A 27,420-nucleotide genomic window follows, 5' to 3' on the forward strand; every position below is an offset into this window, starting at 1 on the left:
TGTCTAGCCTGTCCAATATGTGGGACAGTATAGTATAGCAACCAGCCCCACTGTAGTGTGTTGCTGTGAGCTTTGTGGTTTTGCTCTAAACATTCATTGACATAAAAGAAGAAGCAGAAGATTTTACTAGAGCTGATAGAAAATAAAACTGGCAATAACCACGGCACAATGAACGCATCTACACAAGACGCTAACTGTGCAGTAGCACATCACAGCACAAACAGTGCTGATACACTACTGCACAGTATTATTAAGCTACTGCATAGCAGTATCCCTAAAACAGGATTTGCTGGTGCTACTGTGCAGTAACTCTGGTTACTTCACATTTATTTAGTACTTGATTATACAAGTACTAAATAAATGCGCGGTAACCACTGCGTGTTAGCATCTCATGTAGATACACCCAGTTACTTCCATAGTTCCAGAGAGCAATCCAGTAGTTCCTCACTCAGCCCCTAAGGCAGCCCTGCACAGGGTGTTATAACTACACCTCAAGGGCTCCAAAGGCCTAGTGCCATGAATTCTTCATGCAGTGCACCCTCTTCCAGAGGCAATGAAGCACTTGCCTAAAAATGCTGGTGGCCTGACTTCAGCCCTTTTATCCATTATCTCATTGGCTTCTGTCTACCCCATCCACCTGCTGCAACATGAAGTTTGCTCTCACAAAACCTACCTGTAGGCTGCCTTCTGTATCCTCTTTCTGCTGCCACATCTGGCCCTCACTGGCAACAGATGTCTTCACTACCTACCTGTCACCCTTCCAGTCCCAGTTTGAAGGCTGCCTGATGTTCATAGTTCAAATCAGTGCACTACTCACCTTTTATTCCTTTTTTCATGGAGACCCTCCTTATTTCTCAAGCACTTTTTGGAAGCAGGGTTCTCTGTGGCCTTTGACATTAACATCTCCATAAGCATATTATCATACTATAGCATCCCTGTTGGGAAGTTACCTATCAGTATATCCCTTTTCAAATAGCAAAATTAAATACAAACACCATGATATGCTTATATATTTAAAACCCTATTACTCCCCCTTAAATGCTCATCATTTAGCTAACAACACTAACTTTTACAGGCTTTTAGGAGTGAAGGAAGTTTATACACATACTCTGGGAGTGGGGAGGAGGAGGGTGCTTTAATTAGAACTTGCAAATAAATACTTTTTTTTTTGCAAATACCTAGTTGGTTTAATAATAGATATCACCTCTGCCATGAGTTCTGATTCCTTTTTCCAGTAGACAAATATGTCTACAACCTTTATCCCTGAAACATGGAAGATATCAAATTTAGACATTTTTAAAACGAAAACTTCATAATTTTACAAGAAAGAGGCAAAATCTACCACCTGGAAACATGAAAGCTGACACCTTGTTTCTGTCCTTTCTTTAAGCTACATTTTCATTTTCACAGAGCTCAGAGGCACCTCAATACAATAGAAATTCCTTACCCAGGAGAGCATTCCATCTTCCTACTCTCCTGAGAAATATGAAACATCATAACCAGGAGGAAACATAATTCTACACCTGCTTACTAGCAGAGAACTTTGAGGTAAAAAGACAGCTCTAATTTTTATCTGAGCCTAATTTGCACAAAATGAACTATTTCAGCCAGGAGATCTTAGAACACCTTCCGCTGTCCTGTGAAATATGAATTTTCATTTCCACCTAGGAGAAATTTTATAATCTTTGCATTCTCCTGTGCCTGAAGAGGGGTGAGTTTGCTTGAAAGCTTCTTGCAAATAAAGAAATTGTTTTGCAAATATCTATTTGATCTAATAAAAGATATCACCTCTGCCACGAGTTCTGATTCCTACCCTTGAGCATTCTGTCTGAACTTTTCACATGCAACCACTGCAAGACATGCCTTTTTTCCTTTGTGTGTATCTCTGTTCCATTGGAGATACTGACCTGGATATGGAAGTTACCACCTGTCTTTTTTATAGACGTGATACCTTGGTGCCCACCTCACCGGAAAAATTATTCTATGTTTGCCTTTATATTCATATTTCAAGATGGGATAATTGGTTACCAAGTCCCTGATAATGTATGATGGCTGTATCATGCCCAGGTAACTGTCTACACTACATCTTTGTGCAACAGTTGTATCACACATTTGTACACATGAAGGCTTGGAAGAAATTGTCAGATGATTTATAAATCCTAGAGTTTCTGAACCAATTTGGTATGTTGTTCAGCACTATATCCAGTAAGGTTTGCACCCTGGACCAGCATTTTCCTACTACAGCTGCTGCCAGTAATTCCTTCACCTCCTAGGCTAAGTACACTCAACAAACCTGAGGCTGAATTGATTCAGTCTTTGTAGGTTAATTTAAATTGCATAAATTGAACCTATAAGCAAGTGAACAGACATTCACTTTTGATTCCAGAAATGCAGCCATGTGCCTGCAGTGGCTCAGGCCAAAAGCTGGGGGGTGCTAGAACACGCTTCCTTCTTTGGCTGGAGCAGACAACTTGAGCCAAGGCTAGCCCGCCCACCCTGTGATGTGGGAGGAGGGCTTGCAGGAGAGATGCAAAGCATCCTGGGATGCTGGGGGACTGCAACCTTTCACCTCTGCCACTGAGTGCCACTATTCACCACTGTTTGCCCCCACTGCTGAGTGCCTCTGCTTGCCCTGGTATTCCCCTGCTGCTACCATTTCCTATCCTCAGCAGCAATGAGCAATGGTAAATTTAGCAGCAATAGAAGTGGCAACTTCAGTATGTGGGGTCAAGAGGGTCCCTATAACTGGCTGCTGTTGCTGCCCCCACAGCACAAACTCCCCTTAGGCCTTCTTCATTCTAGTGCTCCTCTTTAAATCAGCATCTGGGACTGGTGCACAGCTCACTCACCCCAAGTTATGCTACTGAGTGTCTTTAGGAATGGGCATCTGCTATTGTTTTTACCTTGCTGGAGCCAGGTTTCAGCCCTGGGGAAGTCAGCATTTGTCTCCTACAGGGTGGTGCAGTCACTTGCCATTTCAATTTTAGATTTGAATCCTTGGCTCTTTCTAGCAAACAGATGAGGTTGTGGGCATGACCTACCAAAGAATCCACATACCAGAATGTCGTCAGCTATTGCTCATTCCTGAGAACATGCCTTGCTGACAGCACTGATATTTTTCCACTGCAGGTTTGATCCCAAATGGCACCCTCAACCATCTGCATCTATCTGCTGTTGTCCAGAATGTGGTGAGGTAGCTGCTTTCCTTATCCAATAACAGTTGCCAATATCTATCCTTGGCATTATGAACTGTGAATATTTTTGCTTTTGCCAAGTAAGGTAATAGTTCCCCAATTGTGGGCATTTAGTAACATTTCAGTACTTTATTAAATGGCTTGGGTCTATGAAAGTGTGCAGCATGCCTAGCTTTTCAATACCTATTGTGCTACATATCAAACTTGTGGACTCCATGACTTTAGCAAAGATATCTGCTTTTTTCCATTTGCTTCCTTTTAATACCATGAATATCCTCCCAGTCAGATGTTGCACTGATTGAATTATTTTATGTTTCCAGATGGGAATAGATTAAGTCATAAGCAAAGCATAGGGAGAGCACAGGGGGACATGTTCCCCCCACCCAAGACTGGCCTTTACCAGCTAGGTGGTGGAAGCGCTGAGAGAAATGCCGGCCAGTGCCCCCCGAGATTGGCGCTGGCTGGGGAGGGGAGGCACTGAGAGAAGCACTGGCAGCACTTCCAGTTTTGCTGCTGTCACTTCCGGTTTTGCTGCTGGGGGACCTCTCCACTCTGGTCGGCAATCGGCCTCTGGAGGACCCTCTCCCCAGCTGGTGATTGGCTGCTGGTGCCCCTCCAGACTCAGGAGGCACCGGTTACCCATGGATTAAGTCATTTACATGCCTAGAAGACATCCCACTCCACCAAACACATCTTGGTAATCTTTTAACAGCTACAGTGCATTGTTTGCACTAGGTATATTTTCTTATTTGTTTATTTTGCTTGCACCTACAGTATGAATCATTTGCAGTTTAGGTTTAGTGTTATGGTGTTCATAAATGTTAGAGGTGCACCAATACATCACTTTATATCATTTTGGCACTAATAAAAGCAAAATTGAATTATCAGCAGTTGGCTTTTTTTAGCAGACGTGGCCAGTAATGTCACTGATAAATGCTGCGTGCATGGACACAGCCTGGTAGCTTGGAGAGCAGCATCTGGCTGGTATGTCTATGGGGTAAAAGGGGCATGGGAGGGGAAGGGGCATGGGAGGGACAGATAGAGGACTCTGTGGTGATTGGGGGAGGGGGGCTGGGGATGGAGCAGGCTCTGCCCAGCCAGGGCACCATGGGGCGAAGCCATGAGCAGCTCATCTGGGTTTGGGGAGGGCTATGGTGAATTCTGGGGTGACTCTATCCCACCCCATAGCCCCCCTCCCAGTATCTTCTCCCCCTGCCCCGTGCACAGTCCTGGCCCAACCCCCTGCTGGGAAGAGCCTGGCACCACTCCCAGGCCAGTTTGCAGCGGCAGCCCGCCCTCACCCCGCGCACAGATCTGGGGTACATGTGCCCCTCCATGCCTCCCCCAGGGTGCGCCAGTGGCAGGAGCACCCCTCCCCCACACTCCTTGGACTACCCGTTCATGGTTCTGTCCTGCACCCTGATCCACCCCGGCTGGGCAGTGCCTACCTGTGCCCTAGCCCTAGCCCCAACCCTCCCTCACCATGGGGGCCTCGATCTGCCCCTCCCCCCCCATACCTTCTCCTAGACTTACCAACCAGACACTGCTCTCCAAGCTGTCAGGATGCATATTGGCAATCAGACTGGTATCAGCCGATATGCTCATTAATAACCGGTATCAGCCCCAAAAAATCTTAATTGGTGCACCCCTAATAAATGTATTTATTTTATCTAGAAGCAAGGGCTCCTGTGTTATCTGTTCTACCTGTATAGTGTTCTCTTGGTGTTTTGCTTGTAATTTATGTTGTTTACTGGTATTATGATCATAGTGGACACATCTATACATGCATCCGACTCCACAGTTGTTACTGTGGAGTCATTTAGTACTTGCTTTGGCAAATGCTAAATACCTGCTCATGGGTTGTTTCCAACTCTACTGCGCAATAGCAATAAACTACCGTGCAATAGCTTGTTGCTACTGTGCAGTAGTGTCAGCATCATGGTTTGTGTCCACCAACCCTGCACCACCATAGCGACAAGCTACATCACCGTAGCTCATCAGTACAGCAACATAGCATCTCATGTAGAGGTTCCCAGTATGTAGTTTTACTATGTCTTTGCTTGTCTCTAATTTCATTTTAATGCGAGGAAGTCTTTGCAGCATAACACATTCAGTGATGTCCCACTGTCTATTTGGCATTCAAGCTGTCTGTGTGTAGCTGCCTTGTCTTTGCATCTGGCACAAGTCTGAGCTTTACAAATCAGACTAACACAAATGCATCCATATCTCTCCCACCCCTTCCCTTATCGCTCCCCCACCTCGCATGCCTCTGTGATGCAGCAGATGGCCACAAGAGGAGCTGCTAAGCCATTGTTGTAGAATACAGTTCTGAAAATCTCCCCCAAGGAGTGCTCTGAGAGGATGAAGGCACCCAACTCCCATTAAAAGTAATTAAATTTTGTAAAACCATTATATACGAAACTGATATTTAGGGTCCTGGTTATCAGAGTGGCCTATTTATCTCCTGAGCCCAAAACTTCTGTAAACATCAAAGCGAATTTTAAGTGGAGAGGGAATACAGGACTGTATCCAATGACCTTTTTTAAAGGCCACTGAAGAGTCATTTCCACTAGTTATGCAGTGCCTTAACGTATCTCCAGAGCACTTGGCAAAATAATGAGTTAAATACTGGTAGCAGTGTGACTGTTAAGGAAAACAAAGCAGCCGCTATGCACACAACAATAACTTGCATGCAGCCTTGAACTTTGGAGACTGTACGAATATGATTTTATCATTTTCAAATATCCCCAGGGCTCTGAGAATTCCATAACAGCCTTCTTCCACGGTAGCAACTTCTGTACATAGATCTCTGTTTGGAGAGTCCTCTGCTACTAGTGAAGGAGGTATATCCTTATCTCCTCTGGAACATTTTGATCTTCTTAACACACAACAACATGTCCTTGTGCACACAGTTACAATCATCCAGCAGACATGTGTAAATAAGGCAACGTTGCATTTCTTAAGCATTTTTTTTCAAGTAAAGAAAAGCCTGAGTGCAAAAGTCACCAAGATATTTTTAAAAGTTAGTGATAATGGAAAACAGAGAAATCTGTCTGTGGACTCAAAGTGGGGAAAAACTGGTGTATTCAAAATGTTAATCTCGTACTGAGTTCAAAGCAAATGTCAAACAGCGTGAACTGGAAAAGATATTGAAAGGTATATTGGGAGAGACTGGAGATTTTCCTTATTTGAGCTGAACTTTGTGAAGAGGTCCCACTCCACTTTAATACCAATATTCTGTTTGATTTACTTGTCATTATTTCCGTATTAGGAACTGGAAATTCCATGGGCCAAATGGTCAGCTGGTATAAATCCATTTAAGTCAGTGGAACTACTTTGATTTATGGCATCAAAGAATCAGACTTTGTGGAAAGTCTACCATGGAATGTCTTTGCGGGCTGTGTCATTGCTCTGCAGAACAGGCAGAGTTCCAGATTACCACATGGGGTTTTCTTTTCCTTCATCTATCCTAGTTCTCCTGATCTGCCATTGTGATATAGAAAGGAACAGCATCTGCCTCAGCCTCAAGATGAGGAACAAAGCTATACTACTGAGAGGATTTTCAGGATGAGAAGATCTGATGAAAGTAGGCTTAAAAATTCTGTCTAAAATACTCCAAGGAAGAGATTCACCCTTGCATGGAGACTCTGCAGATGTTTCTATGTACCAATTAAGTCCAAAATATAAGGTTTAAGTCAATCTTACAGCTTGGTGTTAGAGGGAGATTCATCTAAAAACATAATTAGGAACGAGAATTTTTATGATCGGTCTTTACAAAATCACTGCTTAATGCAACTATTTTTGCAGACTTGCAATAAAATGTTGTAAAAGTTCTTCTCTGTTACTGGCTGCTATAATCCTAGATGTTGGACATGATCCTAAAAAAAAAGCAAAAAGTGCTTTGGTGTATTTTTTCAAGCGTAAATATGCTTTCTTAAATTTGTCTGCATAGCTTTATAATAGAATTACTTTTTTTCAGTAAACAGAATTACTGATTATTGATGGGGGCACTGTTTCTGTCAACCTACAGACTCCTTAGTGGAAAACTCTCATATACCCAAATGTCAAAACAATGCCTTCGAAGTGAATTGGAACACAGGATGAGGAAGTGTGTTTGCCCAAGAGTGTACTTCAAGGATGTCCTCAAAGTACACTTTGTAATTTTGGAAATTATAATTTGGAGATGCTTCCTTACTTGGAAGATGACTCAGGTTAGTTGTTGGGAGATGGTTCCTCACGTCATTTAGTTACAGAGACTGGACTGCAGAAGCTTACTTACTGCTCCATAAATAAAACTTACTTTTTAGTTTTTGGTATTGTTAGAATGATGATGTAGCCATGATGGTCCAGAAATTATGCACAACCTGAAGCAGAATGTCTTGCATTCTTCTAATGCATGTCTAATTGTCTAACTCTATCCCAACAATGAAGCTGGTCCCATAAAAAATATCACCATAAGAAATCCTTGCCTCTTGCGATATTGAGTTCTTCTCATTCATGTATGCATATGCTTATTGAATCCAATGATTACTACACATCTGTTGGAGCACAACATATTGGCTAACTCTTTTGAGCTCTTAGTCATAAGCAGGCAGCAATGAAGCACCAACATGAGAGAGAGGCCTTTTGAACAGTTATGCCCCTGGGCAGGAAAAGTGTGTAAAGCGAAGAATGCATCATCGTCATCAGCCGCCACCCAACTCATATGCTGAGTGATGCTGAGAAGTATATGACAAAAGGTGCTTATTATTATGCTCAGGGCTGCACAGTCATCTGCACAACTACCACACCTGAATCAACCACCCCCACTGTGACACTGTCATCCTGGACTTTGAGGGACCCACCACAACAGTGGTTCAGTGCAGCAACATCCTCTGGAGGGATTCATTTATCATACCTTGTTTCTCATTTTTTATTCTAATTGTAAAGTATCAAAAGCTGACAAGTAATATGATTGTGAACAAATTACCTTAGGGTCATCTTAAAAAACAACAAAACAGTAGGGACTAGATTCTGATTGCACTTACCCTGGACTATATCCAAAGTAATTCCATGATGTCAGTGGAACTTAAGACCACTGAAAATGTTAGGAAAATCAGGCCCAGGTGGCCTAATTCCATGATGAAATTGCTAGTGTAAATAATGACTGGAAAAGAGGCTGAACAGCAACAAACTGCTTTTAATGAATAATGAATTTTATGAGTAAGCTTTAATGAATGACTGAATACATTTTAATGACTAAACTAATAAGATCATAAGTCAGACTGCTTTCCTTCTTGCCTTCCGCTCCTCCTCTGTCTCCTCCCTTGCAAACACACAAATGTCCCTTATAAAACTTCACATCAATCAGACAGACCAACTGCCAGATGCTGATGAAGGATTACCAGACTGCAGAATGCACCCACTACACTCAAGGAAAACAACCTGCATTGGTTATGGAAGATATGTTCCAAACTCTGACCACGTGAATGGAACTGATATTTAAACATTTATTTTGTGGATTTTTTCTGAGGTATTAAAATGCATCCATGTCAATCAACCAACCCAGAGGAGAACTATAAAATGGCTTATTCACTATACAGGTTTCCCTTGCCAACCACTGGGATTAGGTTCCTGAAAGTTCCTGTGGCTGGCAAAACCATGGTTAGCAATACAAAAGGCTTATGGTAAAAATGGCAGGTGGTGGGCTGATGTGTGGCCACAGAAAACCGTGATTACTCAAAACTGTATACTGTGATAGCCAGAATGGTATATAGCGTATTAAGTGTGGATACTTAAAACTGTGGTTGGCAAAACTGTGGCTGGCAAGGGAAACTTGTATTAAATACCTAATTACAGAAGAAATTTACATCCCAACTGAAGATCAGAGTCTTTGGGGGAGTTACATACTGGGCATGTCTACACATGTATTTATGCATGCCCAAACTTAATGCACCTTTGCCTAAGGTGCATTAAGGCAATTTAGGTGCATGTCTACATGTGAACATGCCAATGCTCATTAAGTCACATTAAATTTAGGCACGAATAGCTAAGTTGCATTAGGCCACATGCAGACATGCTAATGTACATTGATACACACTGCATTAATGCGCATTAAAATTGGCCATTAAAGTGGCTTAAATACCCTTTTGCACTCCTTTAATGGTGTTGTTGTTTGTATGCTTGGCAGTGTATTCCACTTAAATGGTGTTGCTGTTTGTGTGCTCGGTGGTGTATTCTGCTTTAAATGACTTCAGAACATAGAAAGATAAAACATCTCCCAGGTGTTTTATTTGTTTGCTACCTAACAAAGTACAACAGTGCATGGGGCACTAGAAGCTGAGGTGCTTAGTGGGCTTCCAGTGCTTAGTGGGCTTCCAGGGCTTAGTGGGCTTCCAGTGACCCATTCACCATCCCCACTGCCTTCTCCCACCACTATGCAACCCAGCAGTAGCCCGTACAGGCAGGCAGACTCAACTGAAGAAAAAAAAAAACGAAAAGGAGCCTGATCTTTTTTTTCTCTCTCTCTCAGAGCCTGCTTGCCTGAGGTATGCGGGGGCCTGGTGCTTCCCTCCAGAGCTCTGGCACCCTCCAGGACTGCCCAGGCTGGGTGCCAGTGGGCGGGTGCCACCTTGGGGGGCACCCCCACTGCCATGGGACTGCTCAGGGACTGCTCAGCCTGCTGGCAGCTGGCCCCTGCCACTGGAAAGGGAGGTAAGGATTGGGTCCCCACCCATTTGTACATGCCATGGGGGTTTAGTTTGGTTTAATTCTCCCTAAATTGAAATGGTGGAAATGGTAGTTTTTTGAAAACCCACTATTTCAATTTAGGGAGAACTTAACTGAATGAAACCCTTGTGGCATGTACAAGCACAGTAAGCGTGGGCTAATGGTACTTAGCTATTTGTGCCTAAATTTTATATTTGCTTTATGCAGGTATCTCATTTAGATGGGATTAGCCTAAAATTGCCATTTTAAGGTGCATTAAGGGCATGCACATATAGACATGTACCATTAATGCACCTTAAAAATGATGATTTTAGGCCAGGGGTGGGCCAAACGCAGCCTGTGGGCCAGATGCGACCTGCTAGGCCATTCTATCCAGCCCATGGGTCCCCTAAAAAATTTAGAAAATTAACATTTATCTGCCCCGGCTGCCTGTCACATGGCCCTTGATGGCTTGCCAAAACTCAGAAAGCAACTCTCCACCCGAAATAATTGCCTGCCCCTGTTTTAGGCTAATTCTGCTTAAAAGAGGTACATGTAGACACACCCACAGTTGACTAATAATAGCATTTGGCTACACTAACACTTTACTACTTCTATGTATATTAGTGGTGTTTCATTTTAATCACAGAAAAATGTGGATTTTGAGTAATTTTTAATCCAAAAATTGGGAATTTATTTTTTATCAGAGAAAACCAGGATCCCTGGTCATAACAAGAGACGAGTAAGGATGAAGAAGGAAAGATTAGAGAAATATGTTTTTTAAAATGTTAAAATCCCCCAGTGTTGTTTGGCTTTCCACATGACCTAATTTTCCTTTTTTGGTTGTAATGCAAACAAATAGTTATGTGAAACATATGCTTAACAGAGTCTTTGTATTTAAAGCCTAGGAGCTGCCATTTGAGTATTGACCTTTGTAAGTCAACCCAGGCTTCACATTTTTGTTTGCAATGCATTCTTCAATTTTGCCAAAGGGGGATAAAGGACCTACTGCATGACCAAGACCAGCAACACATTTTAGGGGTTTTTATAGCGCATTTTGATGGCTACATATAGACTGGTAGCAGTGACCTAAATCAAGTCATTGTGAAGTTTCTCTTTGAAATAACTGAACTAGGTAACACGTAGTTTTTTTTAAAAGTTGTTTAAAAAGGGGTCAGCAAAATACAAAGCAGCAAGGATGTTTATGATTTGTGGCTCCTAAATTTTAGTGCTTTGGGTACCACTTTCTTGTGAAATGAATAAATGGAACACCAGTCCCTGCAGGGAACCATCATCACCACCACCAGCAGCAGCAATCTTTAACAGGCAAGGATGATTGTCTTCCATAATTGTCTTATCTGTATGTCTGGAGGTGTCTGACAAGGCTGATCTGGAATCAACACACACTGTTGCAACTCAGGTACATGTTTCTGTGGTAGGGTAAGTGGCTCTGGGTTCTTGATTCAGGTCACAACACACTGCTTCTGTTACTCCCGTTTTTCCATTTCCTGTTGTCATCATAAGGTTTCAAAGTACTGAGATCCTTGCAGCAGATTCTTCCTCCATTTGGGGTGGTCCTGGGCGATAGTCTTTCATGAGCTGGTATCCATGTTGCATTTTTTCAAGTTAGCCTTGAGGACATCCTTGAAGTGCTTTCTCTGCTCTCCTCTTGAGCATACACCTTGACTGAGGTTGGAGAATAAAACTTGCTTCCAGAGTCTGGAGTCAGATATCTGGATGATGTGGTTGACCCAGCGAAGTTGATGTCAGATGTTCATTGCCTAGATACTTGGGTATTTGCTTGTGACAGGATGCTAGCATTTGGTGCATCTGTCTTCCCACTGGATCCAAAGGATTTTCCACAGGTAGTGTTGATGGTACTTCTCCAACAACTTGAGACAGCTCTTGTATGTTGTTTACATCTCAGTTCTGTACAATAAGGGGGAGATCAAGATCGCATGATAAACCATGAGCTTGGTTGCAGATCTGATGTCACGATCTTCAACCACTTGTTTCCTCAGGCATCCAAAGGCTGCAGTTACACATTTAAGGCAAAATTCAATATCTTTGTTGATGTCAGTTTTCTGTGAAAGATGGCTTCCAAGGTACAGGAAATATTCAGTGTTCTCCAGAGTTTCACCACGAGCTGGGGACTGCTCATTAAAAGTTTGTTGATGGAGGACTTTAGTCTTCTAAATAGTAAGTGTCAGTCCCATTTTCTTGTATGTCTCAGTAAAGACACTGACGGTTGCCTGAAGGTCTGCTTCCGAGCTCTGCTGGGAACCAAGCATGTGGGAAATGCCAGGTTAAGTTTTGGCTGATTCTTCTACATCCAAAGTGTAGGCAATACAAAGCAGTAATCTGAGTCTCTAGAGAAAGGTGCAGGTGTTGTGACTCCTTTTTCTTAGTGATTTATGCAGCAGCTTAAGCCAGCAGTTTGAAGAGTCATGTACTAATCTTTCACTCTGATTTCTAAAGAAAGGATTGAGAAATATAAGGAAATGGTCCAGTTTTTCCAGTCTTTCCAACTCATGGACCCTTGGGGACTGAGCACTCTCAGTAAGGATCCACTGCGCTGATTCTTTGTGTAACCAGGGTTGTTTCTGAGTCCATGCTCTCTAGCTTTATAGACACACCAGAGTTTCACTGTACAGCCTTCAGTTATTAATCACCACAAACAGATGCACACAAATCACAGAATGAAAACATTTTATTTATTTTTTATGTTCAGAGTGTGCCCATTACAACACACTTGGTCCCACGTAGAAAAAGAATCCTAAAACAATTTACAAAACATGTTAACTAAGGCGAGTATATAATTAAATATACTCACCACAGAGTTAAGCCATACAAAACTCCAGAATCATGGCTTCCAACCAGAGTCTGAGCCAACATACAAATTTTACAACATTATGGTCTGAAACCCAGGATATGTAGAAATAAATTCCAGAAAAAGGGCACCCCAACTCTGACTTTGCCTTCATAGCGATGTGACACCAGACTAATTTTTGCTAGTTCAACCTCAAGGCTAGGGACAGAAATTACACATAAACCAGTATAAGTGATCGGAAACCAGTTCAAACCTGTAACACAACAGAAGTTCAGTGCACATAAACCACTTTCAAAGTGGCCAAAATGCTTTAAGATAAACTTGGATGGATGGAGTATCAGACTTAACTCATTTAGGTTAAATCAGTTTATTGAACGTATGCCCCAGATCTTCTCCACATTCAAGTTAACTCACAGTCCCTCAGTTCCCTCCACAACCCCCACTCCCACCCTCACAGGGTGGGTGGGCTAGACTTGCCCCAAGCTGTTTGCTCCAGCTGAGGAGGGAGGCATGTTCTAGCACTCCGTTGCTTCTGGCCCGGACCACTGCGGGCATGTGGCTGCATTTCTCGAGTCAAAAGTGAATGTCTGTTCACTTGCTTATCGGTTCAATCTATGCAGTTTAGACTAGTGTGCAAAGATTGAACTGATTTAGCTTCGGACTTTTTAGACTGTCTGTAGTTAGCCCAAGTGACTTGCATCCACACACAGCCTTTTTTTAAACCAGATTATTTCATGCCTTCTGTTGCTGGCTGTAAATAATTCCCTTTGGATGCGAAATAACTGTAAGTGTCCTCCCTGCAAGGTCTGTGTGGTATTCCTAACTACTTTACTGCTGGTGGCCTCCAAATGCTACCCCACATTTCATTGCTTCATACCAGGATTGTCTTTTCTTTATACCTCCTCTCCATTGGCCAGGGATCATCTAAACTGGATATCACCTCTCCACTCATATGCTGGCATGCTGCCAGGGATGCCCTTATTTCAATACTAGGGATGAGTAAATACACATACCTGTCATAGCAACCCTACCAGTGCTTCCTTGAGACCTCCTTACATAGATCCTGAACTGCAAGTTCAGTCCTATTTGGAGAAAAGTCACTAGTCAACAATATACTGTCACAGCAAATGAAGAAAGGGGGCAGTCCTTGAACTGGTCCAAGTCATGAGTCATAGTCAAGTTGCTCCATTAGACATACCTTAGGAAAAGGGACTGAAGCAGGATCTCCAAGACATACCTTAGGAAAAGGGACTGAAGCAGGATCTTCAGTAACTGTTCTATTGCCTCTCAAGGGGCACATCTATATGAGCTGCTTAGCTGTGCAGCAGGCTAATTTGCTGCACAGTAAAGCATCACCATCTACGCATGCACAGCAATTACGATACACTAGACTGACACACTTTACTGTACTGCCAGATAGTCCAGTCAGATACAAGTGGTATCTGGCAGCACAGTAAAATACTGCACTTAAACACACATGTAGACAGTAACATTGGGATTAGTTTATTCCAGCTCAATTTGAGACAGAGTATATTTACTCACATTAATTGCACATGTAAATATACCCAGTATGTGCAGGAGCTAGACTACTTTTTAGTAATCAATGAAACCACTGAATCTGAGAATGACATGGTAGAGTTATCCATAAATAGTTATCCATAAATCCAGGCTGGTTTAAATCACAAGTCTGCATTTTTATGAAAATCATGAAATTAAGTGATTGTCATGAAAAATGTGATTTGCAGTGAAATCCCATGATATGGCTACTTGCTGGGGAGTTTTGTTATCATGGCATTTTTTTTATCAAGATGCCTGCTGCAGACTGGGGAAAGCATTCCCTAGCCAGCAGCAAAAACCCAGCAGCCATGGGGAGGGTAAAAGGGGTTGTAAAAGGGATAGGGGGAGGAGAGAGTTTGGGGATGGGTAGGGGAAGTTGCAGTGGGGGGAGAACATATGTCTGGAAAAACAAATAGCCCTTCCCCTACCTGGTGCCAGGACCAGCTGCTAAGGCAGCCCCCAGGCACCCCCAACACCCTGTGCCCACGTTTTCCCACACAGAGGAATAAATAACCACTCCCCTACCCATACCCAAGCTCTCTCCTTCCCCTGTCCCTTTTACAACCCCTTCCCCACTCCCCTGGCCTGCTAGGCTTTTGCTGCTGGCTGAGGAATGCTTTCCCCAGTCTACAGCAGCCATCAGCAAACATGGGCAATCAGGGGGAGTGGGCCATGAAAATGGTGGCCCCCATCACAATTGGGCCATGATACTAGTGAGCTGGGCCCATGAGTTAAACCAGGCCCTATCCATAATGCACCCAAACAACACAGCAAGTGCCAAGTAAACCATCAAGTATGCTTCGGAGTCCAGCCCAGAGGAGATTTTTCATGGAAGACAGGAACAAGGGGATTTGAAGAATATACCAGACCCCATTTGGACAGTTGCCATATTGAAATCAGTGTTGAAGAGGGGGCTAGCTCCAGAGAATCTGAAACTGGTACAAAGGGGAGCTCTGCCAGTCAGTATTATGCAGTGCTGGAAGATTTAATCTACATTTTCCATCTTAGATCTCTTGGCCCACCATGCTGGGCAAAGCTAGGATTACCATATCTCTAGTTCCAATAAAGAGGTCACATGTCAGGGGGGGTTGGTAAGAGGGGGAGTGACCCTCACTTCTAATCCACAGACCCCTGGTCCTGCCAGTGCCCCTCCCACCCCACAGTCCCCCACCCCTTCAGGCCATGCTGGCAGACCTCACTCTCAAGCCACAGGCCCCCGTCTTGTGCCCCACACTGACATTGGCAGTGCCCCACACTCCCAACCCATAACCCCCACGATCTCCCCAGTACCCCTCATTCCCAAGCCACAGACCCATACTCTCCCCCCAGCTATGCCCCCCCCACCCAGGAAGCATCTCCCACCTACCCTGCCCCTGCAAACATAGACACCAGTCCCAGTGGTACCGGCCTGATTACACAACTCCCTACTGCCCCCAAAAGGCCCCTCCACCCTCTTCCCAGGCTGGAGGGGCAGGAGCCTCCGCCTTGCCTCCCATGCCCTATCACAGCCCCAACATCCAGACACCATCCCCCAGTGCCAGCAGGCACTTACCCCCACTCACACACCTGTCTCCTCCACACATCTCTTCCACACACAGACACAAACACACATATACCCCAAGACCTGGACCTCCAAGCTCCACCCCCCATAGACTTACCCACAACCAGCTGCCAGGGCTGCTCCCACCACCCTGCCTGGCTGTATGCCAGACATGTGCATGTGTGCGCACAGATGCATGTGGTTCCCCCTGCCTCCAATCACCCCAAACAGCTCCATGCAGGCTGGAAGGCTGTTGCCTGCAAGGAGAAAATCCATGTTTTTCCCCAGCAAATGGAAAACCGAGATCCCTGGAAAACACACTCGCGGCTAGGGCACACTGGGAAATGCAGTTCTACCAGAAAAATAATGGACATTTGTTCAATTTAAAAAAAACACCCAGACAGAAATCAGAGGCCCCAAAAAGATGACATGCCTGGGAAAACCCAGACATATGGTTACCCTAGGCGTAGTCAAACCACTGCATGCTCAAAACAACATCCATGCTGCTTCCAACTTAAAGCTTTAGAGCTTTATTTCCCTGTAGTGGTGAATCTCAAAACCATCAGTCAGACTTGCTACCTATGTGCACCTCTCCACCTACCTAAGCTGCTGCTTGTTCATTCCCCATCTCTCATTCATCCACTTTTCCCCCTTATCTGTCCACCTACCAGGTCCACAACACTGGAGTTAAGAAATCAAATGCACTAGAAAGCAAAAATGTTTGTTGTAGTGGCAAGCACAGAGAGAGAGAGAAAAGGAACATTAGAAATTGGAAAGGTTCACTGGCTCAGCATTTCATTAGCGCCCTCTATTTTTAGCATAATTGAGATAAGATAAGGCATAAGATAACATAAGACACCACCATGCTGAGACATGCTGCACTAGCTCTCAAACCAGAAGCACTATGGCTCACGTTCATGCAGCACTATGCTGTCGCTGATAAGCTTTGCTTAGAAAAGAAGCTTATGCAGTTCTGAGGATGTTAGGCTTATATTGGCCCACTTGCCACACTGTACTAATGCAGTTATAGTGCTTTGGGTTCTGGAGCTGCCCCAGTGCATCTCAGCGTGCCCCTTCCTTTCAATGTTTAGACATAGCCTTGGGATTTTTGAAAGGCAAAGGCCTTTAGAAAAATTATTGCAGAGATCTATTCATTTTGCAGCATACCTTATGGTGATCTGTAGGTGTCAGCAAAGAGACCGTAAGTCAGAGTGCTTTTTTTTCTTTGGCATGCACACTGCTAAAGGATACCTTTCAGTACCCATCCAATAGCTAGTATTTCTTCTGTGGCCCCATTTTAGCTAAAGTGACTCAATCTGGTATATAGCAACACTGCATATCTTCTGCATTGTATTTTTGAAGACAGCTCCTCCATGTCTCCTGAGGATTTACCTCAGATTATCATCCTGCAAAGTAAGGACAGCCTTCTGGGGTGTATATTTGACTTTCAGGTTTCATCATGTATTTTGCACTGCCACCGGAATTTCAATTTGCAGCAAACCAAAGTCTTGATGGTATGTAACTGTTATGTATTAGTAGATAGCTGGGGGGTCAAATGATCAGCAACAGGGAAGGACTGTGGCTTTGAGCAGCAAAGAAAAAGATAGTTTCATAGTTTCATGGTTTCTAGGGTCGGAAGGGACCTGAGCAGATCATCTGGTCCGACCCCCTGCCATGGCAGGAAAGAGTACTGGGGTCAAACGACCCCAGCAAGATGTTCATCTAACCTCCTCTTAAACACCCCCAGGGTAGGAGCCTGCACCACTTCTCTTGGAAGTTGGTTCCAGATCCTAGCCGCCCTGGCTGTGAAGTAGCGCCTCCTAATATCTAACCTAAACCTACCCTCTGCCAGCTTGTGACCGTTATTCCTGGTCACTCCTGGCGGTGCTCGGGGAAACAGTGACTCCCCCAGTGCCTGCTGATCCCCTCTGACTAGTTTATAACAGGCCACAAGATCCCCCCTCAGCCTTCTCTTTTGGAGGCTGAACAGGTTCAGGTCCCGCAGCCTCTCCTCATAGGGCCTGCCCTGTTGTCCCCTGATCATACGAGTGGCCCTCCTCTGGACCCTCTCCATGCGGTCCACATCCCTCTTGAAGTGTGGCGCCCAGAACTGGATGCAATACTCCAGCTGTAGCCTGACCAGTGCCGCATAGAGAGGGAGGATCACCTCCTTGAACCTGCTCGAGATGCATCTGTAGATGCATGCCAAGGTGCAGTTGGCCTTCCTGACTGCCTCCCCACACTGCCGGCCCATGTTCATCTTGGAGTCAATGATGACCCCCAGATCCCTTTCCGCCTCCGTGCTGACAAGAGGGGAGTTCCCCAGCCTGTAGGTATGGTGCCGGTTGTTCCTCCCGAGTTGCATCACCTTGCACTTGTCTGTGTTGAAACCCATCCTATTCTCGTCCGCCCACCCTTGTAACCTGTCGAGGTCTGATTGCAGCCTGTTGCATCCTTCCAGTGTGCCCACGTCCCCCCACATCTTAGTGTCATCAGCAAATTTGAACAGGGTGCTTTTTACCCCCTCGTCCAAATCGCTGATGAAGATGTTGAACAGTGCGGGCCCAAGGACCGAGCTCTGCAGAACCCCACTGCCCACGTCCTTCCAGGCTGAGAAGGACCCATCCACTACCACCCTCTGGGTGCGGCCCTCCAGCCAGGTGGCGACCCATTTGACTGGGTGTCTACACCACAGCCCCCCAGTTTCTTAATGAGAATGGGGTGAGAGACAGTGTCAAAAGCCTTCCAGAAGTCCAGGAAGATTATATCCACTGCTACCCCTGCATCTAATGATCTGGTGATCTGATCGTAAAAGGCCACCAGGTTGGTCTGACAGGACCTGCCACTGATGAACCCGTGTTGGTTGCCCCTAAGCATGCAGTCTCCTGCTGGCCCCTCCTGGATGTGTGCCAGCATAATTTTCTCGAACAGCTTGCCTAGGATCGAGGTGAGACTAACCAGCCTATAGTTTCCCGGGTCCTCCTTCCTGCCTTTTTTGAAGATGAGGACCACGTTGGCCCTCTTCCAGTCCTCCGGTACCTCACCAGAGCACCACGAGTGCTCATAAAGTTGTGCCAGGGGACTTGCAATGACCTCGGCCAGTTCCTTTAGAACTCTAGGGTGGAGATCATCCGGGCCGGCTGACTTGAATACATCCAACCCCTCCAGAAGCTCCCTAACTAAATCCTCGCTAACCCGTGGCCCAGGTGTGCCTCCCCCCGGGGCCTGAGGGGAGCCCAGCAGGGAGGTGGCTGTTCTGGTCCCTACTTAGGAAGACGGAGGCAAAGAAATCGTTAAACATGTTAGATTTGCCGTCTGGTGTGACAACCAAGTTTCCCATGGCGTCCTGCAAGGGCCCCGCATTACCCTGTGGGGCTTCTCTTACTAAAATGGGGAAGTTGGGACTTCACAGTGAATGAGAGGAGGGAATGTGGGAGTTACAGGAGAAAGGGGCAGTGGCTTTTGTCCCTGAGGAAAGGAATTTTTTTACTCCTCTCTGCCCCATATGGATAGGGGAAACAACCTCTCACACAGGGAGTGCATGACCTCAGAGAAACACTTGGATCTCTTTCCCACAAGTAGATGTGTGCAAACCTTTCACTCCTATTCTTGAGAAACCAGTGGTGTGCACACTCCCAAGTAAGTTTACTCAGTGTTTCCTTTCCACCCTTCACACTGCACGAGAGTAAACCACCCTTCTTCAAATGATTATGATGTGCTGGGTGTGCCTGTCCACCAACTAGCCCATCCCCATTGCTCTACCCAGAAATTTCACAGGTACTTGCAATTCAGGTAAACAGCTCTCCTGGGATAATGTGCAGGATACAAATTCCACAGTCAGAGTCAAAGCCCATGGCCATAGAATTCCCAAAGCTTTCAAGATCTGATTTTTAAAAAACCCTGAAAATTACAGAACTCATCATTCCCGCAACAAAACTCCAGGTTTAATCTAGGGAGGTTCTTTTTATAATCCTGCAGCCTCAGTCAGTCAGCTGAGTAAAAGGCTTGTGAAGGTAATACATCAAGTACTTTTAGAAATGCCCTATCACCAAAATGTAGTTACGGAGTGAGGTCTTAGAATGACTTCTTTAACTTGTTCTTCTCAAACTATTAAATGACAAGTCTGTGATTAACTACTATAACAAGGCAGAACCGACTTAAAATTACCGCATGAGAACAAAACAGTAGCAAGATAAGATGGGATCACATTCTAATTTGGTAAACTTTGCCTATCTGTATTTTTTATACAAAAAGAGAATAGAGAATAGACCCAGGAAAGCAGAAACTGAAGGAAAAGTTCACATGTCGTTTACTACAAACTTTAGTTATTCCTCACCACTTTAACTAGCACATTATTATTGGAAGCTAGAGGTCACTGTGCACACAGCACTGCAACATGCAGGCTTTAACCTAAAGTTACCGTATTTAACTTCCATTCCTGAAGCAAGGTCAGATAGTATAGCCCAAATGTTAGCAAATTCCAACAACTAATCTAACCCAGACGGTTTCATTCTCTACAGTGTGGATGTCTGAAAAGGATAAACAGGGTGTTTTTGTAAAGGCCTGCTGCTTTCCTTACAAATATAAACAGCAATCAAGCTGCAGGTAGACTGTCCACTTCATTCAAACCAAAATGTAAACACTTTGACTCCCAAAAAGGTAGTAAACATAGTGTGTGTTTTTTTAAATGGTTTATGGCAAAAGGATACACTGGATACTCTGTCACCTACTTGTTTTTGGAAAAGGAAAAAGAGCTATTCAGCATTAAAGATTCAGGAATGTCTGTTGACATATTAAGGAAACAACCTCAGGGGACAGCTGACAAGGCTCCAAGAAGCATTACCAAGGGAACCGTGACGCAAATGCCTTCCATTTTTACAGGCTGGCAGTTTGCCAGATTCTCTCGCCTGATGTCTGATGTAATGCTAATCCCTATCTGGGTTAGTGCTTAGATATCAACCACAGCCGTTCACTCAGCTGCAATCAATATAGTGCACTTTTATAGAAGATAGTAAAAATACTCTGCTCCTAATACACCAGGACATGTAAAATGCTGTAATAATAAGGAAAATGCAATGTCAAACGTGGTATCTAGTAGTTATCTTCCTATGTGTGTACATGTGTATGTGTCAATATGTATTTCATACACATATATTCGCATATATGTGACACTTGTAATAATAATAGTAGCAATAATAATAATATATATATATAATAATGTTGACACATATGAATGCCACTCTTAGGTTAGATCAAAGCTGTTGATTTCAATACAGTTGGAACAGGCTTAAGAAAAGCTATATGATTTCTGTGTTACAACACATGAAAACAATCTACCTGAAGCTGAAAAGCACTATTTAGGATGAAATAAAGTTTAAGTTAAAAGTACAAGCAATCATGTTACTAATTTGCACTTATACTGCCATGCATCTAAAGGGCTTTCTAAGTGTTAATGAATTCTCACACTAAAGCTCAGAGGAAACAGACAGTGGTGTGCCTGTGTACCATGGTTGATGGCATGTAGACTAAGCAAAGGATATGTGAAGACTCACTTCCTTCAACAGAAAAATACAACCCCCCTCTGGGAGTTGATGTGCCAGTTTTTTTATTAGCTCATAGCAACACTGCACGACAGTTCAAGATAAGAAATGAAGAAAACAGTATCTCATAGAAATTGCAGGGGGAGGTATGGAACCTCAGTCATTGTGTAATTATGTAATTTAGGGATTCTAAAACATCATGTAACCCTCTGAGTAGGGATCTGTCCTACTCTTTAAAAAGGATGATGAAATCTTTAATGACCTCAACCAGGCAGGGCCTTAGTGACATGACTCACCCAAAGGACAGATTCCAGCTGTACACTACTCCCTAACACCATGCCTGGGCAGTACAGACTAATTAGGGTAACACCATCTCCTGCACGGACTACCCTGTCATTTCCTCAGGATATCTCAGAACTGGGATAGTCCCCTAAACATCATTTCTGGCAGGGTGTATTCTTGCTTTTATGAAAGTTTAGAAAAGTGATGGGTATGGAAGTAGATGAGTCCCAGGGCTTGTTTCCAGGATACCAACAGACTTTATGAGTTGAAACTTTTTAGCTGATTTAAGTCGTCCTTCTATTTTATTTCTACCAAGCAAAATTTAGAGGAGGAAATATAGTGCTTAAAATTATATTAATGTTTCAGTAAGGTCAATCCATGGATTTCTTTCTAGTAGAGGCAAACATAATTTAAATAATGCAGTTACTGAAGGGAGTCCTGAAGGATCATGCTTCGCCAAACAGCTTTACTCAATGGGATGAAATTATGTAACACTGCATGATTAATGACTCAATAACCTGCCACCTGGAGAGTATCAAGGCAAAATCTACATCCCCAGCTCCCTGGGAAGCAAGCTGTGGGTCTAGAGAAGCCCTCCAAGGCCACTACGTTAGTCTATCCACTGAACAGCTGCCACAGTCACTGCCCCTCCACTAAAGCCATAAATAAGCATGCATTCAGTGCTGTCTCAACTCACAACCCACTCCTAATCAGGGCAGGCAGTGTCATGGATCTCATGTGACATGCCTACTTGCCTCCCAGCTGCAATCTTACACATTAACTGGGCAGCAGGCCTCAGGCAAGTATTCCCTTGCAATGCCTCCGCCCTCCTGCCAGAAGCTGCTGGGGCACTGTGCTGTTCCAAGACTCCCTTCCTCTGTTGTCTCACCTCCTGGAAGCCAGCCTGAGGGGCAGCTGCTGTAAACAGAGAAGGGAGGAGGTAGAGGATGTGGGGAACAGCTGGTTTCTCATGTTCCACCAGTAGGGCAGGAGAGCAGGGCTCCTTGCAGAGGAAGGAGAGGTCAGGAGTTAAAGCATGGGGTTCAGGAGCTGAAATAGAGATACAGAGAGGGGCAGGGGGAAAGTGGGGAGGCAGATTCAGCGCAGGGAATCCAGTGCTTTTAACTCCTCCCCAACACACACACAACCCCTTTGGTCTAACTTCGTCTCTCCAATCACCCCAGCTCCCTGTCTTCAATTTCTTGTTCTCCAGTCCGTCTGCCTGTACATTCAGCTCCCCTTGTTTCCCCATCCCCCTTCCAGATCCTATAGTTCAGTGGTCTCCAACCTTTTTAAGTAGAATTTCATAGATGTCATAGATATTAGGTCTGGAAGGGACCTCGGAAGATCATCGAGTCCAGCCCCCACCCCGAGGGGCAGGAAGTCAGCTGGGATCATAGGATCCCAGCAAGATAATCATCCAAATTTCTCTTGAAGACATTCAACGTAGGTGCTTGAACCACTTCCAATGGCAGGCTGTTCCAGACCTTGGGGGCTCGGACAGTGTAGAAATTCTTCCTTACATCCAGCCTGAAATGGTCTTGCAGGAGTTTATGACCATTCGACCTCATCATCCCTTGGGGTGCTCTGGTGAACAAGCATTCCCCCAGATCCTGGTGAATACCCCTAATACACTTAGGGAGTTTAGGATATCACCTTTGGCATTTAAAAGCAACCTAAGATCTACTGTGTGCCGCCGCCACCTGCCCAGCAGGTAAATCTGTGGGAAGTCCCACCTGGCCAGGACCCCACTCAACTTACCCCTGCTCCTGCCTCTGCAGCACTGTCCCTCACTGTGGGGGCCTCGATCTAGTCCCCATCCCTTCCCTCCCCATCAACTGACCTGCTGGGCTGGGGCATGCGCATGCATGCACGTGGGCACTCAGCTGCTCACCCCAGCCTTGGATCGACTTCAAAAGGCTCCAAGATCTACTGCAAGAGGCTCCAAGATCTACCAATGGCATGTACGCTGCTTGCCTCTGGAGGCTGGAGGCACACAGGAACTGCCCACAGGCAGCAGTGGAGGCATGGTGGCAGCAGTGGGGGCATCGTGGCAGCGAGTGGGGAGCTTCCGCAGGCAGCCACAGCAGTGTCAGGGTGGGGGTGGCGAACACCAACTGATGGTCAGCAACCACTCACAGACACCACCGACAGCATCGGTGGTGGCCAGTGTCAATTGGGGACCACCTGCAGATGCCACCCTTGGTGTTTGCGGTGAGGGTGAGGACTAGGGAGCAGCAACTGCCTGCAGGCACGAACGGCAATGTCAGCAGAGCTTTGTGCAGGGGATGCACTGCCAAGCTCAGGGGGTGCACAGGCCCCCCTGTATGCCCCATACGTGTCGTCAATGACCAGTGGATCAAGATCCATTGGTTGGTGGCCACCGCTACTGCTCATTCCAGATTTCCATACCTGCTTATAAATGATGTGCATATGTGTGGAGGAAGGTGGGGGAATGGGTGCATACCTTCCCCTTTGACTTCTGTCACTGGATGGAGAAGGAAGTAAAAAGCAGCACTGTTCTCTCTAATAAACAACTTCACAAAAGAGCTGCACAAAACTTAGTAGGGATGTCTAACATTTACATCCCTTTACTCTGGTCCAGTTAAAGGTTGCAGGGGGGGGGTTTCCCAATAGCCAATTCAATTCCATATCCAGTTGAGCAAAACTCAATAACTATGTCTATAAATATCCATTGGCCATATAATTTCAACCAGTCCTAGCATCTTACTTGCAAGTGCCAGGCCCAGAGGCTTGTGAGTTCGGCTGCCCCCTGTAACTCTTGATCTTAGGCAAAAGGCCAAGAATAACATCACGCAGGCCCTTGGAAGATTGCCCTAACTACACTCCTTTCACCATTCATGAGCAGGGCATAGCAGCTCCATCCCACCCAGGTCTTTGTGCAGACTTGTCACCGATAGGCCAGTACACCTCATAGGTGGAGTTTCAGGGTAAATTAAACAGAAAGGTGCACATTTCAGTGGAATGCCTCTGGAAACAATCTCATTTGATCTCCCTATAAATCCAGTGCTGAAATCCTTAGTCATACCTTACTTGGGCAACATTCCTAAGGGAGTCAATGGGAACTGTAGACTGGAATGACTAGAATGCAGCTGGGCCCTCTAAATGGAATCTCATGTATCAGGGTTTACAAAAAATTGGGTGCGTTGTAAGGCGATGCTTTTAATAGCAAAGTCGTTGTGTTTAACTTTCCAGAGAATTTGTTTAAAGTGAATTGATGTTCTTATTGCAACAGCTTAATAAAAAAGACAAGCCAGGGACACTAATACAATTAGGATTAAGCTCTCTCTTAATTGTGAAGTGCTAGGATATTTGACTACTGAGGAGCCTCTATTCTTAAAAAAGGGACTTAACCCTGGTTTTGCTTATACATAAGCAGGAAAAGAGCCAGGGAATATTTCCATTTCAATCTAAGTAAGGGAAGAGACAAACTGCTTATCATCTATCTTGTAGGCAAAAAATACTTTGAGTATGGCATACATGGTATAATTCTAAGCTCTCCATTAGTTAGTAGCATGTAGTCACAGGATGGAGAAGGAAAAAATACTTTGTCGCTTGCAGGAATGTAAATCAGCAATAACATGCTGAATTTCCCATGTAAAATCAATGTTAAGAGAAATTCAGGGTCCTTAATATCTAGTACCTAGTAAACTTTCATGATTGTGTATTTACTGATTGCTGTTATATTTTCTATTGTATGACATGTTTAAAACAAACATGTTTTCCAAAACACTGTTTTAAATACAGTTTATTGCACTTGAATGTCCTCCAAAGTAGCACAATCTAAATGTTGTTATTTTTTCCACATGTTGATATGTACATTATATTGAAAACATTCAGCTCAGTCAGGCTTGTGTTGTGTGTTTTAGAAATATTTTGCATAGTTGGAAACACAGTTCAGATTTTATCATGTTTTCTCACGTGCAACATATTTGGGCCAAATTCTGGTGTCCATTCTGATCTCCAATAAATAAATCTAGAGTCAATGAAGTTTATAGTCAATAGCCCAAATTCTGATCATTCACCTCAGTAGGGTGTCACTTACATTAATTTATGTAGGGGTATAATACAGAATTTGACCCAATGAATTTACTCCAAATTTACAAAGAACACAATCTAACTTGTTCTCTTTCTTCTAGCACTGCAAAGTGAAGCATCAAGGTCTCCTCACCAGCCATGGTACGCCAGACTATCTACGAAATCCAAGCAAGTCTATAATCCCATCTAGGTAAGGATATGTTCTTAAATATTAAATACAAGCAGAGCCAGCCTTAGGTCAAATGGTGCCCCATTGTATTCTGGCGCCCTTTCTTTAAGTAAGTAGTGGAATTAGCAAAAGGTTCAGAAATAAAGCCCCAGAGCACAGCTGCTGGGCCAGATCCAGAGACTTCACTTGCTTCCCTTTCACTGCTGCTGCTGTATGGGAGCAGAGCAGGCACCACCCCACTCACATGTGTCTGGCCCAGCTCCTTCTGAGCAGCACTTGCGGATGAGGGGAGCAGGCTGGGCTGAGCACCTCACCTCCTGCCTGGGGTGGGGATCAGCCACGGTGGGATGGAGCAGGGGGCAGAGAGCACTGCTGTAACTGCAGGCTGCTCGTGTGTGTGTGTGTGTGCACGTGTGCACGTGCATGGTGCCACCCTGACCATGGCACCCTGGGCAATTGCCCCTGTCACACCTGTAAGGCCAGCCCTAAATACAAGATGCAAGCTAATTAGTGTCACTTCCCTGCAGGGTTTTCTGCTCTCCTTGTCTCTCTCTTTTTCTCATGCTAGGGTGCACCAGTAGTCTCTGGTGACATAGTTACTATGACTCAGGTATAATCACAAAACCTTAGTTACTCATGTCACTCCACTTCATCCGTGTAGTTCTGATGTCACTCAAAACATTTTAAAAAAAAGGTGAATTTATAAATTTTAAGTTTTGTATTGATACATGTTGGTACAAAGACCAATATGCATAATCCATAGCAACTAGTGTAGTAAAAACGGGGTGGTTTTAAGGGGAAAACCTTTCTGCAAATTCACAAAGGGGGAAGGTCAGCTTCTCACTTCCAGCTATAGCAACTGTTCTATAATTTTAGTGTGGAAGATCGTCCTTTTCCAGTCATACCCTGCTCAAGGTGGGGATTTCCATGTCGTTCCTATGCATAAACAACATAAATCAGGGTGTGGTTCAGCCTCTTCTTTCAACTTCTTTGATTCCATTCCAAAATGAAGGTCCTTTCGGATACAAAATATATTCCACCTGCAAATTCAAACAACTTGTGGGCTGCAGAACTTGAGACGGTAGGGAGATGGAGGGACCCGAGCTGTACCCAGGTTAACAGAAAGGTCACAAGGCAAATGTTAGTAAGCAAGAACATTAAATGGACACTCCCTTTAAGATGTATCTTCCCACACCACATAAATATATATTGGCAGCTTGTGAGTGGCAAAAGCTAGTTCCTTACAGTGTCTAACAACATCTTGATTTGGCAATAATGTGGTAAACAAAATTCAGGAAATACTGCTGATGAACAAACTTGTTTGTGAAAAAAGAAAAAAAGCTTTTGAAGAACACTTGGAATTTGGTTACTTTCACAGGAAAAAAATAATGCAGAAGTTGTGCTGATTAAATTGATTTTTATTAACTAATTACCAACAGCAACTATTATTTAGGTCTTGTTTACTGAATGTGTGTCATTGTATGACTGCTGACACCTGCTTCTGTATTGACATAAATCCTCGCTGTATTTGCTTTAAGGTATAGCGTTTCTCATGATTTGCC

The 27,420-nt window shown here is 44.4% G+C and overlaps 1 protein-coding gene across 4 annotated transcripts in view; it reads left to right on the forward strand.

Annotated features, from left to right (window-relative positions):
* Nucleotides 1-27,420, forward strand: part of LOC149873412 (uncharacterized) — a 67,260-nt gene that overhangs the window by 30,451 nt on the left and 9,389 nt on the right. For 2 of the 4 annotated variants that reach the window (XR_016441952.1, XM_090044326.1), the window contains 3 exons: nucleotides 3,130-3,193; nucleotides 9,706-9,887; nucleotides 25,791-25,879. Coding sequence is in view for 1 of the 4 variants with exons in the window: in XM_090044326.1 (XP_089900452.1) it covers nucleotides 3,130-3,193; nucleotides 9,706-9,887; nucleotides 25,791-25,879 (335 nt within the window). In the remaining 3 variants the exon portion in view is untranslated. The remainder of the gene's footprint in view (nucleotides 1-3,129; nucleotides 3,194-9,705; nucleotides 9,888-25,790; nucleotides 25,880-27,420) is intronic. The other 2 variants (XR_016441954.1, XR_016441955.1) reach the window with 1 other exon arrangement.

The sequence above is a fragment of the Crocodylus siamensis genome, chromosome 1, assembly GCF_052110815.1.
Source record: "Crocodylus siamensis isolate JL-2025a chromosome 1, ASM5211081v1, whole genome shotgun sequence".
Taxonomy (NCBI): domain Eukaryota; kingdom Metazoa; phylum Chordata; order Crocodylia; family Crocodylidae; genus Crocodylus; species Crocodylus siamensis.